The sequence below is a fragment of the Pseudorca crassidens genome, chromosome 5 (assembly GCF_039906515.1).
Source record: "Pseudorca crassidens isolate mPseCra1 chromosome 5, mPseCra1.hap1, whole genome shotgun sequence".
NCBI classification, from domain to species: Eukaryota; Metazoa; Chordata; class Mammalia; order Artiodactyla; family Delphinidae; genus Pseudorca; species Pseudorca crassidens.
In genome coordinates, this window is record NC_090300.1 from 30,909,344 (window position 1) to 30,930,776 (window position 21,433).

The 21,433-nt window shown below is 48.1% G+C and overlaps 1 protein-coding gene across 2 annotated transcripts in view; it reads right to left on the reverse strand.

The window, feature by feature from the left end:
- CLSTN2 (calsyntenin 2) overlaps window positions 1–21,433 on the reverse strand; it is a 652,733-nt gene that overhangs the window by 142,975 nt on the left and 488,325 nt on the right. For both annotated transcript variants that reach the window (XM_067737667.1, XM_067737668.1), the window contains 3 exons: window positions 16,709–16,904; window positions 15,758–15,966; window positions 8,561–8,710 (listed from right to left, as the gene is read on the reverse strand). In XM_067737667.1, the coding sequence (XP_067593768.1) occupies window positions 8,561–8,710; window positions 15,758–15,966; window positions 16,709–16,904 (555 nt within the window). The remainder of the gene's footprint in view (window positions 1–8,560; window positions 8,711–15,757; window positions 15,967–16,708; window positions 16,905–21,433) is intronic.

Sequence of the window (21,433 nt, forward strand, 5' to 3'; positions counted from 1 at the left end):
TGGATTGAGCAGGTAAATGTGAAGCAGGAGGGAAGGAGCCAGGGCACAGCCTTTGAAAGAATGACATAGCCTGAGGACATGACATAAACTGATTAGAACCAAATGGGTCCAAGATGGCGGACAAGTTGACTTCCTCTAGACCTTGAGCCTCAGTATATGCTCATATCAGCAAGCTAAACGACACACCCACAGGCGCCATGACAGTTCCAAGACCATAACCGATCAAAAAGTGGGCAGTGGCCCAATTCCTTGAAATCCCCGCCCCTTCCTAAAATAGCTGGAATACTCCTTCCACTCATTAGCTTATGAAATTAGCCACTCCTATAAAAACGGACAGCCCCACACTCTGGTGCCCCTCTCACCTTCCGAGATGGCCCACACTCTGTGGAGTGTGTCTCTAAGTAAATCCACTTCTTACCTATCACTTTGTCTCTCACTGAATTCTTTCTGCGATAAGACATCGAGAACCTGAGCTTCATTAAGTCCTGAAACCAGGTGTGTGATCTCAGTTGGAAGACTGTGGGTTTTGGCTGGGCTCCAGTCCCATCCATGTGGGTTTGAGTCCCAGTCTGGGTTTTGGCGGGGTTCGAGTCCCGGCCGTGCGGGTTCAAGTCCCAACCTGAGGTGCACAGTTTCAAATGCAGGGAATAAATCCATCTCCTGGTTAGGAGTAAATACAAGTGAGATATGATCAGAAATCTCTCCTTAACACTTGGAGACATTACAAATTCTGTTGCAAAAGCACTAGCTGTCCAGCAAAGGTCTTTATACTCTCTGGTCAAGGTTTTTCTTGATAATAGAATAGCCTTTGGTTACCTTTTAGCTGAACAAGGTGTCTGTGCCATACCCAACACCACCTGCTATACCTGAGTTGACACTTTAGGGAAGTTGAAACTCAGTTATGTAGGATTACTGAACAAGCCACTTGGCTTGAGGGTCACTGCTTCAGTGGGGTCTTTCTTTGATTGGTTTGGGTCTTGGGGACCATGGCTCTGAAGTGCACTCCGAACATTGAGAATTATCGTGCTTATTATAATCATAATAATAACCCTGGTGTGTTGTATTCTCTCAAAACCCTTTCAATGCATGTTTGCAGTTGCTAACTACCAAGCAAATGATCTCCCTAAGACTGGAACATCAGAAAAACAATGAAGAGAATGATCAACTTAAGCATTATGAGCCTGGAACTGACCTGTGAATGTCACAGGGATTAAGCAAAGACACTGTGACCTATAGATACCACAGCAAGGATCAACAAGTCTGTGAGAACTACAGAGCAATAGGTGAGAGTGGTGCTATTGCCTTAACTTTTGATCATATCTCTCAGTTAGGCTGAGAGTTTGACCAAAAGGGGGGAACTGTTAAAGAAAACCACAGGCCCAAAAAGGCACTACCTGTGCTAAAGCCCATGATACCAAACATAGATTTAATACCTGACCTGACTACGGTTTTGACCTTCCCCAGGCATGTAATCCTTTCTTTCTTTCTGTTTCTTTTCCTTCCTTCTTTCCTTCCTTCCTTCCTTCCTTCCTTCCCTTCCCTTCCCTTTCCTTTCCTTTCTTTTTCCTCCCTCCCTCCCCACTTCCTTCCTTTCTTTCTTCCTTCCTTTCTTTCTTCCTTCCTTTCTTTCTTTCTTTCTTTCTTCCTTTCTTTCTTTCTTTCTTTTTTTCTTTCTTTCTTTCTTCCTTCCTTCCTTCCTTCCTTCCTTCTGAAGTATAGTTGATTTACAATATTATATTAGTTTCCAGTGTATAAGATAGTCTAGGGATGTAATCTTAATTGGACAGTCTGGAATTTTCTGGTCAATGGAGACCCTTTACATCCCACAAAGAAAGAAGAGGTAATATGAATAATAGACCCTTGCCCTTCTCCCAAAAGAAGGTGACCTGGCCAGAAAAAATTCTTTCTTTTCTTTTGCTAGTAACTTTCTCACCCCTCCCTCCTTCAATAAAAACCCTCCATTTTTACAAACCCTCTGAACACCGGACGCTGCCCATTCATGAACTGTTGAATAAAGCCAATTAGATCTTCACATGTACTACACTGAATTTTGTTTTTTAACAATCCTTTAGAACACAAGGTTGGTACCCTAATGGTAGTACCTTGGACTCCCTGGCAGGACAGTGAAGGAGGGAACGGAGGGCAAGGAGCCACCCTTTGCTCTGTCTTTCAGCCTGCAACAAGGGTGACATCACCAGAAGTCCTCCAATGGACACAGCGCCACCTTCTGAGCCTGCCTGTTTCTGTTTAAGCAAATCTGGGTACCTACATGGCCTTATCACTCTGTGATCCAAAGTCAATGCCTCTGAAGTAGTCAAACCTAAGTCAGCTCTTTGTGGTACTTGATCGATAATTGATCTGACCTTTGCAAGGGACGGGGTGAAGCCGACTGACCCCTGGGGCCTGGGCATTTCTCTCCTTGACAGGGTGGCAGGCAAGTGGACAGCTGCAGAAGGGACAGAATATATACTTGACAAGGCTTAGCAGTGGTCTACTCTACCCAAGGCATGCTGACTGCGTCTTGTCCCCTAGCCTATCGGGTCTCATGGGATTTGCCTGAAAATCTAACCTCCTTTGCTGCTCAGTACTTTGAATTGGTTTTGGAATAAATACGTGACTTTAGATACTTTTCCAGAAGTGCTCTGCTTAGTGCACTCAGGAAAATCATCCTTTTCAGCTGGTCTCCCTGCCCCAATTTCTGCATCCCAGCCGCCATCTATGTGGTTGGCCAGAAAGTCCTTCTTCTCCAAGATCACCCCTCATCACGCCAGGGCATGAAAGCCTCTGGGCTCCCCACTGCCGTTGGGGTAACACAGGAGGTCTCCCTCTTGATCTGGTCCCCACTGGTCTGTCCAATGCTGTCCCCCATGCCCTGGCCACATCATGCTCCCTCCCAGCTTCCTGACATCTGCTCCCTAACCTGGAACACTCCCCTTCGCTGTGCTAAAACTATTATCCTTCAAGATTGATCCCAGGTGCCTCTGCCCCAGGGCCCCTGCAAGGTTAAATGTCTCTCCCTTGTGTCCCCAGTGCTCCCTCCAGCACAGCTTGTGTCCCCCATATTGCCTTCTATACTATGAGTCCTGGTAGGCCTTTTTTCCTCTGTATTCTCAACCTTCAGCACACAGTGGGCCTTCCGTAAAGGGTAAATGAATTCACATCAGAATATCTCCTACTGCGTCGTGTGTGTCAGTTTCAGTTATCTCACAATGCGAATAACTAAGGGAAAATTAATCTCAACCAGCAGCTTTCAGGCTGCTGTCTTTTCAACACAAAAATCTTAGACATACTCTAGGTGTTTAGAAGTATTTTCTGCAGGACCTTCTCACTCCAAATGAAGGCCATGGACCAGGAACATGCAGATCGACCCCAGACCTACTAAGTCAGAATCTGGATGTTACCCAGCCTCCCAGGTGCTCATGCGCACATTCAGATTTGAGAAGCATTCCTCTCAAAGACACCCTTCTCCTTCCTAACGAAGGCCTGGTTTGTGGAATGGCAGAAACACCGAGACAGTTTGACGCACCTGGAGAATTATTCAAGCCCAAAAGAAGAGAGAAGGAATGGTTCATTATGTGGCTGCATCTCCTTTTCTTTCTATATGAAATAAGACACCTTACTGTGAAGGCAAAAGGGGCAGGAATTGGGCCCGAGGGAGAAGCTCTAGGAACCTGCAGCGTTGGGTGAACTGATGTTGGGCGAGGTGTAATTGGCTGCCGTGGGATGGTGCCGTGGGATGAAGTCGGAAAATGAAGATGGGATTTTGCGGGGGCTGGAGTCTGGAAAGCTGATTTGATGTGGGAGCTTCAGATCCAGAATGGCAGGATGTCTGGTCAGTAACATGCCTGGGAAAGAAACGGTGAAGGGCCAGGGAGAGAGTCTATAGTGGTTCTCTTCAGAGGGGAGCTGTTTTGCATAAAGGGGACAGTGACAGGCTGAACATTGGGTCTTGGGTGGCAGGAGCAGGTAATAATAAATACAAAATCTGACTTGCAACAATAAAAGGGAAAATGTCCTAAGTAAGTGTTGTGCAGACAATGTTTTCAGCTTGAAACATAGAAGAGATGGGCCAAGGGATTATAGAGAACAATAAAGGAAGGGAAGAAGAAGGGATGTGTTTCTCAGTATGACATTACATAACATAATGTAAACACTAAACAAACAAAGCCCTCAAACCAGCAACTGAATTGCAAATGCTCCTCTAGGACACAGTCCGTGGCCCCTATGAGCAGGGGTCAGCAGTGCCATCTCTGGCTGTGTCCATTGCCGTTACTGCCCCCATCCCCCTGAGAGCCTCTGAGGGCACTGCATCCTCTGTCGTGCTCTGACCCATGGATGGATGCAGATTCTTCCCGAAGTCCTCAGGCGTGGGTACCTATAACCGCTTGGCAGAAGAGAAGCAGACACTAAGTAGACTGCAAGTCCAGATGCCTGGCATGAAAAGCACAAGCTCATCTTTAGCATGTGTGCTGCAGGCACACGTTTTTTCTGGTTCCTGTTAGAATCGTCCATCTCCATGAATAAGAGCTGCTATAGGGCTACTGCGTGTTCTCAGAGCTCAGGACAAAACCCAGAGGTTTAGTTCTCCCTCTCACCCACACAGGTCTAGCTGATGCTTTGAGGATGCTCTTCTGCCCTGGGCAGCTGAGAATGGGAGTGACATTTCCTTAGGCAAATCTCCACCTACCCCTGCAGAGAAAGCTGACCCTCACCATCTACTCAGAATACAGCGGAGAAGACAAAACTCACGTCAGAGCAAGGCGCATACACCTGGTACCCTGGGGTCATTTTATGGATGCCAAGCCGTCCTCCCTTTGCTGCCAGCTGAGCCTCTGATAAGCCCTGCTCTGCCATTGGTGAGGGATGGTGGTAAGCAAGCTTTTAGGTGATGGACAGAAAGTTCGGGGAGTGCCAGGGACCGTGAGGAATGTGGTTGTGCCCTCAGGGAGCCCATATCATTTCTGGGAGGACAATATTCACCCACAGAAAAAAGACAGAGAATGGAATACCATAGCCCGAGCAGATGATGCCGTAGCCAAGGTCTGAAAGGCAGGTGGCAGCAGAGCCAGAGGGTGGGATGTCCTTCGTGTACAGCTGGGTAAGTCCAGCATCGCCTTGGGAAAGCTGCAGCCCTGCATTCCTGGAAGGGGTTATTGTGATGGAAAAGAGGACCAATGCCCTGGGGCATCACTGGAGTCTGGGAGAAAGGGAGGGCTCTAGCTGTGAGCAGGTCCCTTGCTCCTCCAGCATAGCTAGCTCCCTGGGACAAGATGAGCGCAGAAAGGGCTTGTGATGGCACTGACTGGAAGTGAGTGGTCCAGGGGAGACAGAAGGCTCTGAGCATGATGGATTGCTTTCACTATGCTGCAGTCCCCTCCTGCCTGGAGGGGAATGACCTAGAACAGGTACAAGAATTTGAACTGCCAACTGCGATTGCTTGGTGACTGTCATTGCTTGAGAGAAGCCAGCTCAGGGAGGAGCCTCTCTTCTGGGCAATTACGCCTGGCACACGTCCGCAGAGCCCGCACTCACAGCTGGGTCCCAGGGGCTTGGGGAGCATCGCGGCTCCTCACCCTGGCATCCGAAATCTTGGCTACCAACCCTCCCCTCCACCGACTGCTCCAAATTCGCTCCCTATTTGCTCCCCAGTCCACACCCCCTCCGCAAGCCAGACTGGCTTCCTGACATTGTTCACTGTGCCCTGAATGGCCTCCCGTCTCTTGGTTCCTCTCCTATTTTATACAGTGCAGCCTTCACCCAACACCTGCTTCAGGAAGAACCAGCCTTTCCCCTAGGAACCGGATGGGCTCTCCCAGTGAGGAACAGCCTGCTTCATCTGTGGTTAACAAAACAAAACAAAACGAAGCAGACAAACAAAAAGCAACCCAGTAAAACATGGCTCACTCCAGTTTGCTCCATAAAGCTGGGAGAAGGGGCTGGACACCAGACACATATCTGAGACCTGTGGTCATACTCTTCCCTGGAGAAAGGAGCACTTTGAGCTCTGAGGCTGCAGCCCTGGCCAGGAGTAGAAGAGAGAACAGCCCCGAGATGGGCTGGTCAGAAATGGCGGTTGCCCCCAGTGGAGGAGTAAAGTGGACTAGTATGGTGGTAGGACGGAAGATTGCTCTCTAGGTCTGGGGCCTGGGATAGGAATGCCAGGAAAACAATTTGACCATCACCACACATATCTGAGATCTTGGAGGACCTGTCTGTGATCTGAAAGCCTGCTGGGACAATGGCTGGGGAGACAGACGTAATGGCTGTCTACAGTGGGTGAGCTAGAGGGAGGAGGGGGGTGATGGAGAATCCAGTGTCGCCTTCTCCCACCCAAGGCTGGCAGACTTAGGCAGGGAACCACCATCACGTAGTTGGTCCAGACGTTACACCTGCTTACATCGCTTTGCCTGGCACGGTGAGCAGGTGCAGGGAGGTGCTGCTTCCTTCTCGTCTTTGTTCCACACAAAGGTACATTTTTCACCATTCATTCATGCATTCAGCACTTGCCAATCACCTGCCTTGTGCCTGGCCCCGTGCTGGGGCTGCAGACACACCAGTAGATGGATAGCATCCCTGCCTCCTGGACCTCCCTGTCTAGAGCTGAAAACAGCCTCAGGCCCCGAGGTAGGGGCCCCACGCATTCTTCACACGCAGAATGAAACATTATCAACACGTTTCACTTTGCATACATTGAACACTGAAACAAGTACAAACTCCATTAGGAAATTACATTTAAATATATTTCAATGTGATTCCAAATCTGTAGGTGTCTTATTTATCAAAGACAAAAAAGATTGGGTTCATTCTCCAGACACGGCTTTGTGTTTTGCTTTCCTCACCTTAAATCCCATTGTGAGCTCGTTCGGAGCTTAGAAAGCTTTTATATTCTTCCCAGGCTTTCTTTTCAAAAGTGAGACTTTCACTGGGGCCAGTTGTTACACGTCAAAATAAAACAAGGTGAGTTCTTCTTCACTCAGATAGCTTCTCATTCATTCATTCATGGGTTCATTCATTCAATGACTGTTTCTTGAGCACCTACCATTGGGGCCAGACATATGCTAAACCTGAGAAATTCCACTGTGAACAAAAGAGACAGAATCGTGCCCTCAGGGTCCTCAGGGTCAAGTGAATTACACTCAACCAGAGTTCAGGTCCCCTGAGGTCAGGGACACACAGATTCCCACTCTGGCTTGTTCCTTTTTCTCTGTCTCTTGCTTGAAATAGACAGACACAGAGAAGACTCTCCTTTGTTCTTTACCTCTCACAAGTCTTAGCTGTGTCTCCCCTACTCAGCATTTCACCTTGTCTACTTTGTTCAAAGGCAAGCGATTCCGGTTCTCTCCAGAGGTGGATTTAATTACCCCCTCCCATCTTTCTAGTTGCAAGATGAAGGAAGATAAAGTTGTGCAGGGGACGATCTGAGGGCAATGACCCAGGTGGGTCCTCAGGTGTCCTTGCTTTGCACCATGAGGTCCTGCCAGTCTGGCCTGCTGAATTGGATTAGGAATAAATGCCTGCCTAAAAGGCAGCCATTCAAGGTCTGACCAGTGACCTATATGTGGTCTGGCGTCAGCCTGTCCCATAGGGACATGAACGACCAACACAGCTAATCGCACCCTCTCTTGGGGAGTTTAGAATGAAAGATACAGAGCGATAGACACAGAGAAAGAGGTAGAATGTAACAGGGGCCCTGAAGCTTTTAAGACCTATGAAGGGAAGGCAGCAGACAGAGGCACAAAGTGGATGAAACCATGGCGCGCCCTAAGTTATGTGTAAGCAGAACCCTGCGACAGCATCAACAACCAAAACGGTGGCACAGGGATAACTCCAGCATCCCTGCTCGGCCACCAGAACTATTGGTGCCACCACAAGAGCTCTTGTTAATTCCATAAACCATCCAATCCTCTGCGAGCTCCATCTCTGCAGCTGGCCTTCCCATCCTTATTTCCCCTTAGTTCATTGCTACACCTGCATCCTCAAAGGGTAACCTGAACCTTCTGTCTTTGCATCCTAAAAGATCTAAACTAGCACAGATATCCACCTCCATCGAAGGCCATTGCTTCTCCATTACCAGAGCCAACACGTTAGAAACCCCCTAACACAGAGGCTGGATTCTGGATCTCCAGCCTCTGCCTGTACGCCCTCTGTGCAAGCCCAAAGAACACGCAACCTTCCCCAGGTGCTGAGCAATTATTAAAACTTGAAATGCACCAGCTGAACTCCGAACTCTTAGGTAAAGTGAATTGGCCCTTTCTCCTGAGCACTGTGGGACAATTCCTATTGATAGGAAGCGGTCATGAGACTTGAGAAAGGGCACACTGGACAAACTGGGCACACGAGTTGGATGAGCTGGCTTGGACATTCTCAGCTGTAAAATGGGGGTACTCTATCGCCCAGGAGTTGTAAGAACGAACAGGCTACTCTATTTCTCACCGCAGGGTGCCTGTGCTTTACAAATCCCTCTAGTGATGCACTGTGAGGATTGGAAGGCAAGTCCAGCACCTCCTATACACATGGCCAAGCTGCCTTCACCCAACAGTACCGACAAGAGCAGGCCCACCTTGCCAGCCAGGCTTGCAAACTGGCTTTACGTCCACCTGCACCAGGGTGTCCTGCGCTGCAGGCTTCTGTCCACAGTCGTAGGCGGTCACCAGGATCTCATACTGGCGTTGCTTGTCATAGCTCAGCTTCTCCGTGTTCCTGACGTTGCCTGAAGATACAGGGACATTGAAAATCATTTCAGATCAAGTTAACCACGTTGCAGTTCTTCAAAATCCCTTCTGCCCTCTTTCAACCTTCACCAGAATAAAATGTCCCCTTTCCCTATCTCTTTGTAAAGACTAGGGCAAGTAGGGGCGTGGCTTCCACGTGTGGCCTGCTTGTGCCTTGGTGGCAGATTCTCAGGAACTGCCGGCTGGAGCCACCCCAGCTGTGCAACGGAACTGCCGGGTAATTCTGCCCACACATCTGGAACCCAACTGGTTGTGTTAAGTACGGGGTCGTCAGAAGACCACCCTAAACTGCACCAAACTAACCCTACATTAGGCTGTGTCCCTAATGTAGGGCAACGTATGCTCATCTGACATGAAATCTCTGGGAAAAAGATGGAATTCAGAAACGTCCCGACACATATTTTTTAACATCTGGGCTCTTCGCCAGGAATGTTCATTGCCTCGTCTCACATTATTTTGCTACCAAATAGGAAGTAAAATCAATACGAGAAAACGTGTGACCTCTCTTCTGAAAGCTACACAGAATAACAGATTCCTTGCCCTGGTGGCAAAGACATTTTTCTCCTCCAAGAGAGACCAGACATTGTTTCTGAGCCATTTGTGTGTATTTGTTCCTGTGGGCTTGATATTATGGTTCAGAAATAAATCTTTGACAATTGATGAGCAAACTTTTAATTGACTATTTTTGCTGAAATACAATTTTGGTTTCAAAAAATTAATCAAGGCCTGACGTGCATTTAATACTTCTTACTTTTTTTTTTTTTTTTTGCGGTACGCGGGCCTCTCACTGCTGTGGCCTCTCCCGTTGCGGAGTACAGGCTCCGGACGCGCAGGCTCAGCGGCCATGGCTCACGGGCCCAGCCGCTCCGCGGCATGTGGGATCTTCCCGGACCGGGGCACGAACCCGTGTCCCCAGCATCGGCAGGCGGACTCTCAACCACTGCGCCACCAGGGAAGCCCTACTTTTTACTTTTTGATTCCCAGCGCTTAAAGTCTCCTTTTGTTGAGAATAATTTCATTCTGGCTTTTTTTTTTTTCAGTGGTGGAGCTGACAGCAAATTAGAATTCAAATGATATCATCATCCTTTGCCAGAAGCGAAATCAAGAGAGTGGCATGGACATATATACACTCCTAAATGTAAAACCGATGATACTTAGTGGGAAGCAGCCGCATAGCACAGGGAGATCAGCTCGGTGCTTTGTGACCATCTAGAGGGGTGGGATAGGGAAGGCGGGAGGGAGGGAGACGCAAGAGGGAAGAGATACGGGGACATATATATATGTATAGTTGATTCACTTTGTTATAAAGCAGAAACTAACACACCATTGGAAAGCAATTATACTCCAATAAAGATGTTAAAAAAACAAAAAAACCCCAAATAAACCAACAAGCAAATACACAAACATGGAATGGCTGACTCAGGTATATATATTTCATTTTTGTGCACCTTTGTTAAAATTAAAAAAAAATTTATTGAAGTATAGTTGATTTACAACGCTGTGTTAATTTCTGCTGTACAGCAAAGTGATTCATTTATACATAGATATACATTCTTTTTCATATTCTTTTCCATTATGATTTGTCACAGGATATTGAATATACTTCCCTGTGCTATATTGTAGGACCTTGTTCATCCACCCTATGTGATACTAGTTTGCACCTGCTAATCCCAAACAACCTCCTTGGCAACCACAAGTCTGTTCCCTATGTCTGTGTGACTCAGGTATATTTTTCTGTTTCATCGAAACTAAGGGGAAACTTTTTAATGAGTTTTCTTCCATGCCAACTGATGTATATTGTTCATGCAAATTGAGACAACAGGGACTGACCCAAGAAAGCTCAGAAAATTAGAAAAGCCACATCACGTGTTAAAGATAGGAAAAATTCATCCACCCATCACTCAATATTAGTAAGACAGTACTCAGCACGAGGTCATGAGCACGTGCTATGAACGTGAGCATAGGTCAGGGTGTGGAGGGTCAGGGGGTACGAAGTTGCCCAAGACATTGGACCAAGAATTGGAATCATTTCTTCTGCTCTCTGCTCTGGACTGTTTCTAAAAATGCAACTGCAGCCAGTGATTGGAAGTCAAGTTTCCTTTAAGAAAGCCGGTCAAGAATCTCTGAATAAAAATGTGTTTGCTGTATCTTTGGCCTTGTGGCGGATGTTCAGAATCCCTTTCCTTTTTCTCCAAATATGTGTTTTGGTCTCAGCTCGGGGTCCCAAGCACATCTGCAACAGCTCACTGTGGGGTTGGTAACATTCCCTGTGGCTTCCGTTAATAAATTAGTTCGTGGTTAGAGCCATCACAGGGGAGGACTTCTGCCAGGTGGAAGCACTGCAATAGGGCCACGAGAAGTATGTTTCAGCAACATCTAATTGAACAAAAGGTTTTAACTTTCTTTAAAGTTAAATGGCTCTCAAAAGATACACCTCGTAGAAGAGGAAGGCTCAGGGTTTACTGTCCGTGTGACATTCAGCAGACCAAACACTACTGATTGCGGTAGAAAAATAAATAAACACACGAGCCCGCAATCCTTGGCTCCATTTACGGCAGCTCCCCTTCTGTAAGAAGTCTTAACGAAACTGAGAAACTACCTTCTCCACCACCAACTTCACGCATGGGAGAATGGGTTTCAGAGCACAGGATTTGAAGCCTCAGAGTATAACATTTTCACTGATGGTTGTAGAGGGAAGGGTCGTGTCTGGCTAAGTCACACATTTAAAAACATTTTGAAAGATCAGAAACAGCCCTCCTTTTTGCTTCTGTGACAATTGTGTTATTTTCCCCACATGTGAATGATTTCTCCTAGAGGTGCCTTCTCAGGAGAACCGAGTCCACAGTTAACCCAGGTGAGTTCTGATCTCTGGGCTTATTTCTCTGTTCCAGATGAACTTGGGAAGGTTAACTCTCAAAGAACTATCCGTACCTACCACGTGTCATAGTGAAGGTATTTTTTAAAACCTCAGGTGGAGTAGGGGTTGCAATGAGACAAGTGCACTTACCTGCACCCTCCTTCTGATGGAATTTAAATCGGAGTCGCCCTGTGGGAAACTTATGCAGGCCAGTCACTTTGCAAGTGTTCATACCTTTTGGCCATGCAATTCCACGTCTAACAACTGACTCCAGAAAAAATGATAAAAATTGCAGACAGAGGTGCAAATATGTTCATCTAAGCATTCTTGATTACATTGAAAGAGAGTAAAGAAACTGGATGCCCAATAGGAAGAGACAAGCTAAGCCTGATTCTCTGCTTAGACGGACTGCTGTTCATGCTAAAAGTGCTAATTACGAAGCATGTTTATGGATGGAAAAAATCCACACAATCGAATGTTAAGTGAAAAGGGGAAGATAAAGAAAAGCAAGGAAAGCGTGGCCTTATTTTGTTCAAGAGCTTCATAGAAGAAGTGCTGGTAGAATGTCAGTAGTGGTTCTCTTTGGTGGGATAACAGGTGACTTACTTCTTCTTATACTTTTCTATGCTTCCCTTGTTTTCCACAAAGGACGTGCGTTTCTCTTCTATTCAGGTGGAAGAGAAGTGTTTTCATGTACTTGGAGAACAGACAGACTTGAGGACACACTGTGCTCATAGGTATCCGATGCCTGTTACTCACCAGGGCAGCCTGTGGAGGGCTCAGCAGAGGCTGCATGAGACCAACCACTGCTTGGAAGGTAGAAAAGTCTGCCAAGTGGAGACCGGGTGTCACCGAGAGCCCTGACGCTCCCTTAGCCATCATTCCCATCCCTGGCTGAGTGCAATACTTAATTCCCATGTTACAATGAGGATCTGAGGCCAGGTTTAAGTAGCTTGTCAAGGACCTCTCTCTCTCTCACACACACACACATACACAGAGTGGTAGGCATAGGATTAAGACACCTTTGTATTTTTGAACTTAAATACCACTGCCATGTGTTCCTGTCAAACGTCACTGAAGACAGTGATAATATCACTGGTGAAAAGGCTTTGGGACCAACACTCGGGGGACCTGGCTCCAGTCCCCACTCTGCCACTGAGGTGACAGCTGCTATATGGCCAGCTCTTCATGCTTTAGGAATCAGTTTTTCCATCAGTTCAATGGAAGTGAGGAAGGAGGCCCTCCCAACCTCAGAGACACCAGCCAAATGCTAGAAGATGGGGGGCTGGAAGCCGTCTGAAATGGATCCAGAATTTCCCAAGAGGGAGGTAATGCCACCAACTCAGTTATTGGCTCACAATTTCAGTCTGTAAATCCATGAGGAATGAATACCCTTCGTGTCCCAGTCACCCAGGTAAATATCTAATAATCATGGCGCCATGAATGGAACACTATATGCTAAGTACCTGTGAACATCATCCCCAGGCACTGCCTCTCCCTGAGGCCTCACTACCCCACAGTGGGGCAGGGACTCTTACTGCCATGAGTTTTCAGGGGAGGAATTCAAGGGAAGGGGGGCTGAAGACTTCTGGTTGGAAGAGGTTGAATCTTGCGTTAAAAGAAAAAGTCCTGGGGCCTGAATGAGTGGAGCCCAACTCAATAGTACTTTTTTTTTAAAAAAAAATTAATTAATTTATTTTATTTTCGGCTGCGTTGGGTCTTCGTTGCTGCGCGCGGGCTTTCTCTAGTTGCGGTGAGCCAGGGCTACTCTTTGTTGTGGTGCGCGGGCTTTTCATTGCGGTGGCTTCTCTTGTTGTGGAGCAAGGGCTGTAGATGTGCAGGCTTCAGTAGTTGTGGCGCGCGGGCTCAGTAGTTGTGGTTCGCCGGGCTTAGTTGCTCTGCGGCATGTGGGATCTTCCCGGGCCAGGGCTGGAACCATGTCGCCTGCATTGGCAGGTGGATTCTTAACCACTGCGCCACCAGGGAAGCCCAGCAGCACTTTTTCAAATGTGCATGCAAAGAACTTCTTCAAGGAGCTGGGAAGGTCACTGGGAGAAGTGATGGATAAGGGCCAACTGGGAAGCTCATTAGAATGGGAGCTGCTTCTGCGTCTGCCCTTAGGTCCTGCCTTCATTACTTGAGAAATGCTTTTGTAAACCTCGACATGGGTGGGGGGGGGGGCGGCACGCTCCCAGCATGTCGGCTCTCCTCTTCATCTCAGGCTGTAAACCAATGCTGGAGGCAAAGGCCCGGCAAAGGACCATTACTCACTTTTAATGAGACAGCTAGGTAAATAAATTGGCATGTGTTAGCGAAATGGCTCATCAAGGTGAGTAATTATCTTCGTGACTGGGGCAGTTTACCCTCAGGTGAAGGAATTTGCATCTCCTCTCTCCCGGGTCCGTGGCTCTCCAGAACTAAGCAGGAGGCCAAGGGCAGCTTGACCACTTGTTCCAGATACCCTCCCCCATGTCCAGTCTAGCTCTTCAGCAAGGACTTGTCACTCCCCAAGTTCCACAGCTCTTGTGGACATAGACAGCACAGCTGATCATAGGGGACCAGAAACACACAAAGCAGTTGTTTCATATTTTGTAGAGTGGCGTGTGTGTGTGTGTACGTGTGTGCGTGTGTCATGTATGTCTGTGTGGTGGGGACAGGCCAGCCACTTCATAGGGCCTGTAGGAAAAGCTATCAGGAGCAGTTCTTCTAATTGAAATCACCTGCTTGTTAGTCCTGAACCGAACTTTAAAGTCCAGTATTCTCTCCTTCGCTTTCTCATGCGTTGATCTTGTGTCCTACACACTTAGCCTCTAGTGATGTCCAGGTGTATGACGCTGGCCACATGTTTGAGCATCTTTTAAGGAAACTTCCTTATTACCATTTTGTCTGTTTGATGAATATTGGTTTCATCTTCTGAGACAGATCATAAACTCCAGGAGACCAAGGATGAGGGTGTCTCCTTGGCCTCCATGCCCTATGGAATCTGCTGCAATTCTCAGGATGCAGAAGACTCTGTCACAGGGTAAGTTTCTCCCTGGTCTCAACATCAAGAAACACAGGAAGCACTGAAGATTGGCGAGCAGGTGACTGATGGTATTTCCCTCTAGGCATGGGCTACCGGGAGGCTGAGGGCTAATTCGCTGCCTAACCCTGGTTCATGGCACGCTTTGTGCCCCACCCTCACCCTTGACTCTGCCTGACTTTCTATTTTTTATTTTGATTTTTTTTGCTAGAGGGTAAGCTCCATGTGGGCAGGCCCACTTCTGTTTTGACTTCCCCTCTATCTCTATTCCCAGTTCCCAGCACTGTACCTGGCACTTAATAAACATTTGTGGCGTGGATGAGCCTCAGGTTTTGCAACTTTGCCATCACTGAGCAGTTAAATCCTATTTGAAACAAAGTGAGGATAATGTACGTACGCCCACACACTCATGCTAATAATGAGACAATATACTTGATTAATATCAAGTTACTGAGAATTACAGTTAAAGTGGGCTGAGTTGATTGGGTCTCTGGCTGTGGTGTTTACACTGCAATGAGTTTTTTAATAATGGTGATGGGGAAATATCCAAATGGCTTTCTAGGATTCTTTTCAGTTCAGTAAGCTTAGTTTGAGATTGGAGTGTGGTGGGAGGGGTCTTTCATTCCTCATTCTCACTGGGGTATAAGTTCTCAAAAACCCTTGGCAAGAGCTTTAAAGACTCCTGAATGGATCTATAGCTTGGACGGTGTTTCCAAAATCTCCGCCTTCTCTTTTAGCTTCTCTCTGTCTGGGAGCAGATTGCTGTGGTGTGGCTAATGTTACACGTGTTATACAGGAAACTCAGATGTGGCTGAGTTGATGGCGTGGCTCACATCTGGATGACGGCAGGAAAATTCTACCAGAAAACCAACCTGTCTTCAGTACCCAAATGTGTGGCATTGTGAGTTCTATAGACCATTCACTGAGGAGGTTTCCGGGGTGTTTTAGACCTGGCCGGGCTGCTGATTACGTAAGGTCATCCCTTCTAGCGCAGGGCTGAGTTCTGGGTTACAGAGCCTACATCAGGGATAGCAAGGGAGGCGTCACCTGCCAAGTGCATTCAGAGCCCTCACTTGGCCTTCAAAGGGGTGGGGGGTGGAGCTGTTTCCCTGCTTCCATTCACCGGGGTCCTCTCAGGACACTCACCGTTTCTGTCGATGGCAAAAGGCACATCAGTTGTGACGATTTCATAGTTGCAAATCTGGCTGTACTGTGGGGAGCAGTCCTCGTCGACAGCCTCCACCTGCAGGATGCTGTCGTAGATCTTGCCCTCTGTCACGACAGCCTTGTAGGCCGGCTCTTTGAAGGTGGGAGCAAACTCATTGACGTCCTTCACCTGGATATGGACCACGGCCCTAGGACCACACACAGGAAGGAAGAGATGGTGGTAAAGAAAGGATCACACCATCCTCCCACACCTCCCACAGGTACTGACTCAGGTCCCAAGGTCAGGAGAGTAGAGAGACCACAAGACAGTCGGGGCGGCTGTTGTCTGAGTGTTCTGTCTTCCCTCCCATTGAGACCCCTTTACCTGTCCCTGCCCCTATCCTCTGAGATGAATCCACCCCAGAGAGGTGCCTCCCCTTCTCTGACCTTCCTAGTTACAGAGCTTTAGGTGATGCATTTCCTCTATCTCCTCATTCCCTCCGCTATTCATTCACTCCAACCAGTAAGAATTGAACCACTCTTACTCTGGGTTAGGGGCTGAGCTAAACTCTATTTGAGAGTTACAACCCCAGATGAAAAGTGCTGTGATGGAGAGAAGCACATGGCCTGGCAGAAATCCAGGGAAAGGTCCCAACGAGGTCTGCAGGGATGGGCTGGCTGACAGAAGGCTTCCCAGAGGAAGTGACATCTGAACTCAGTCCTGATGGTAAAAATAGGAGTATCTTCATGGGGAGCAGAGGGGTGGAGTATTCTAGGGGTAGAAGGAGGCCCGCGCTGATGCCTGTAGGGGCCTGGGGACCTGGCCAGCAGTCGGGCTGGCCGGAGCAGCACGGTGTGACCACTGCATATGCATATCTGAAGAGCAGCGTGTGAATGGAGATGGGAGGGCAGGGGTGGGAGGGGTCCAGGGAGCTCCATCAGGTCACTCACTTGTGCGATTTCTTCCAGGCCGTCTCCTGGGGCCCTGTGCCACAGTCATAGGCCTGGATGATGAACGTGTACTCCTTCTGCAGTTCACAGTCGATGGGGCTCCTGGCGCGGAGCCGGCCCTCTCCCGACGTCTTGTTGAGCACCACAGCCTCGAAGGGCAGCTCCTGGCCATGGATCTTGAATGCACAGATTTCCCCTGCAGGAGGATGGAAGGCAGAGAGCGGGGATCCTGAGAACGGCCACACTGAACACAGAGCTTCGACTGGACCAGATTTGCAAACCCAAAACCAGACCATTTCCTCCACACAGATAATTGTCCATGCAGAAGCGGCCTTTGGGCTTCCCTGGTGGCGCAGTGGTTGAGAGTCCGCCTGCCGATGCAGGGGACACAGGTTCGTGCCCCGGTCCGGGAAGATCCCACATGCCGCGGAGCGGCTGGGCCCGTGAGCCATGGCTGCTGAGCCTGCGCGTCCGGAGCCTGTGCTCCGCAACAGGAGAGGCCACAACAGTGAAAGGCCCGCGTACCACAAAAAAAAAAAAAAAAAAGAAGCGGCCTTTAGAAACTCAGACCAACACGTTCATGTCCTGGATGGTAAAACTGAAATGTGCCCCATCCGGTGTACCCGGCAGAAAAAGTGGGGTGTGTGGGTGCTCATCAAGCAGGGAGCTGGCTGATATCTCACTTTGCCCCTTTTCCCAGGAGGTTTCTCGTTTGCCCTCTGCCCAGTATGAGATTAAGGAACTTGCCCGCGGTCAAAAGACAAATGACTGCAGAGGAAAGGAGACAAAGGCCAAAGCTTTCAGTGTCTTTTGTTTTGTGACAACACCCTTGATTCTTCAAAGTGTGCTCTGTGAAGCAGCGGCCTGGGCATCCCTGGGGAGCTTGTTAGGAATACAGACTCCCAGGTACCACCTGGACCTCCTGAGTCAGTATATGCATCTTTTTTTTTTTTTCTGGTGTGTCCATGATGTCTTTTTTTTTTTGAAGTATAGTTGATTTACAATATTGTGTAATTTTTGCTATACAACAAAGTGATTCGATTATATATATATAATGGAAAGAATATATATAATGGAAAGAATATATATACTTTTTTTTTTTTTTTTTTTGCGGTACGCGGGCCTCTCACTGTTGTGGCCTCTCCCGTTGTGGAGCACAGGCTCCGGATGCGCAGGCTCAGCGACCATGGCTCACGGGCCCAGCCGCTCCGCGGCATGTGGGATCTTCCCGGACCGGGGCACGAACCCGTGTCCCCTGCATCGGCAGGCGGACTCTCAACCACTGCGCCACAAGGGAAGCCCTTATATTCTTTTCTATATAGTTTATCACAGGATATTGGATATAGTTCCCTGTGCTATATCGTAGGACCTTGTTGTTTACCCAGCCTATATATAATAGTTTGCATCTGCTAACTTAATGAGGGTCCCCAGGTGATCTGTTTGCTCAGTAAATGTGAGCAGCATTGCTTGGCTCTGTCCTTTACTCTTGGTTTAAGCGCCCCGCGTTGCTGTAGCCTCCTCCCCCTTCTCGCCTCCCCCCCTTCACGTCTCTCACCTACCACTTCCCTGCGGGGACAGGGACACCACTTGGAGTTGCCATGTTCTCTCCAAACAGCGGGGGTGAGTTTATGTGAGTTCCAGAATCCCTGTGGAGCCTGAAAAGCCAACTTCTTAAAGAGCTGACCATGTTGTGAAATGAATACATTTCTCTCCGTCAGCTGGGTTCATGTGTATTATAGCTATTTCTCAGCATTAAAACAAGACCACGAAAATATCTTCTTTATCTCAGTTGATGGATATTTGTTTCTTGAACCCTGACTGTAAGCCCTGTAGTAAGTGTCCTGGAAAGTACTGAAGATTTGAGACACGTTCTCTTCCTGTGTTGAGGGAGCTTACAGGCTTGTTGGGGAGACGATGTGCAGATGTCCAGAAAGACCCTTCATAGAGCAAAGGGGTGTGTGAGTGTCACATGACACGGGCAGCAAGGTGTCCAGCTATAGGCTGCTGGGGAGTGAAACACAGGCTTGAGCCCAGGGGCTTGAGTCACGTTCCAGGTTCACTACTGACTTGTTGATTTAGTCAAATTATAGTGACTCTCTGGGTTTCAACTGTGTCACCTGTAAAAGGGCCCAGGAGATAATGTTGCAGGGAGAACATCTACCTGACATGCCCCAAGCCTGGTCTGACATTGCCCCAGCTGCACTGCTGCGACCAGGATGAGGTGCCTACAGTCTGGAGTTTAAGGGGGGCCTCAGGCTCAGGGTGACCAGGCATCTGCCCACAAAGCACAGGCACCGTGAGGAGAAGGGGTAACGCGGCTGCGTGGCTGCTGTGTGTCAGGCATCGAGCTTTGTACCTCTGCCCAGGTGATCTGGTTTAATCGTCACAACAACCCTGCAAGGCAGGTGTTTTATACCAATCTGTACAAATTAACAACAACAGCAAAAAGGATCAAAGGAGTTATTACTTGCTCAAGGTCACAGAGCGGAAGTTGGTGCAAACCCCAAGTATGGCTGAGTCGTAACTCCACGCCCTCTCTGCCCCACCGCGCCGTCTCCAAGCAGCCCCATTACTTCTAAGGGGACCGCCGAGGGAATTGCTTCCAGTAACATTCTACATTCCCACTCAAGGCTCACTCAGGAGAGGAAGTCCCCACCCCATTTTACATATAGGAAGGTGCCCCGATCTCTTACTGACAATGTTTTCTGAGATGGTCAGTCAATACTAGTTTTACATTTAGGCTTTTGTTTTTTATTATTTCGTCGATCCTCAATTTCATTATGAACACTCCACTTTCACTACATTCCCTCCTGGCCATTTCTCAAATGTAGTTGTGGAATAATGGACAAGACAGACAGCTTGTGGGCCAGGCTCTAACAAGAAGGCTGGTTCCCATTCCATCGCTGTTGCTCAGGCCAGTTACTGCCTCTCGGACAAGGCTAGCTCTGCAGCCTTCAGGGCAGGAGAACAGGCATCCTCAAGTTTCATTTCTGCTCTGAATTGGCTGGGGTTGAAGGGATGGACTTCTGACATGTCTGCCTTGAGATTCTATCCCAAGATCAATGCCAATGTGGGAATATTAGCAGCGAATGAGCCCAGACTGGTTCTGGGGTGTTCTCTGGAGTGCCCAACTACAGCCATGATTCTAAGACCCATCAGACCAGACCATTTCTCTTTGAAGAGTCCAATTAAACTAAATATAAATGAGGGTCATTTTCTGTTGGAGCTATCTGATTACACCTAAAGTAGTTCTCAAGGCTCAGAAATCCTGAACAAGAAGAAAGGAGAGGAAGGAGGAAAAGGCAAAGGAGGAGGGAGAAATGCAGACATAAGGGGAAGGTAAGAAAAAGTAAACCTCAGGGCAATGTAATTTCATCGAACTAAATTCAGCTCAATTCAACTCAATAGAACCAGAATTTTTTGAGGATGGAGTAAGTAAGTGCAAGGCACCATGCTGGGGCTGGAGACACATAAAAAACGACTTGTATACCTTAAGGGATAAAGATACCCGATCCTCAAGTCCTCATTACCTCCTAGAAGAGACCGTGAAGTTCACAAGGGCGATGCCATGCTCACTTAGTTTGCACCAGCTCAGACTGAGATGGGACTTAGCCCCCTTTAAACAAAAACTAGAATTCATGCCACACTCATTTATCCCACCTCTTCATCTGACCTGTGTGTTCTGGTTGCAAAAACATTCATTCGTTTATTCATCCATTCACTCACCTCATATTTATTGGGGACCGTGCACCCAGCACTGGCAAAACAGTGATGAACAAAACCTTGGCCTATAAGCTGCTGGCAGTCACGTGTGGGAGGGAAATAAGGAATCAGATAATCAGCTACCTTTATGAAGGATGGCGATGGTGATACACGCATTGAAGGAGGGCTTCTTGGTGCTAAGAGACTTCTGACCTGGGCAGGTCAGGCAGGGAGGTCTAAGCTAAGGATGTGATGGCTCAGCTGAGATCACAGGAAGAGAAACAGGGAGGCACCCAGGCCACGAGAGAGGGGACTGAGTTTCAGGCGGAGGGGGCAGCACACTGTAGTGCCCTTCAGAAGGAAGGGACATGGGACTGCAGAGACCGATGTGGCCAGAGTAGAGGCAATGGGGTAGGGCCAGTTTCCTGGGTGTGTGACCTGAGAGGCACATGAGGGCCATGTACTCAAGAGGGCCCTGAGCTTGGTTGAAATCTCTGCTGTCACCATGTTGAAATTCTTAATAATTTTATCTTTGAACTTGGGTTTTGTAAAGGAAGGCTGATGGGACAATGGAGCGTGTTCTGAGCAGTAGAGATGGGTGTAAAGGCATGCCTCCCCGTTCCTGCTCTCTCTTCGTATCTAGTGCTCAGGATGTACCACAAGCACAGCATTATGGTGGATCCACGATGTGGGGATGGGGGAGTGGCATTCAGGGGGACTCAGAGACAGAACAAGGTAAGCATATGACAGCTACGAGTGCATAGTCCACTAAGCAGGGAGCTGACAGCCCCGAGAGGCTACCCCTTCTGTTTGAACCAAAATTGTTTTGAACACAGAAAAAAGGCAAGCAACCGAAGAACATTGTCCTATCCTTTCTTACTACGTTACTTCCCTGTAGTAGCCAATCACTTATGCTGAAAATGATGACAGAGAAGAAGAGGAAAGAAAAAACAATCCATTATTCCTTTCTTTTCACAGCGTCCTTACTATCGGCAAGTCAAATGCAGAGAATGTTGGTAGAAT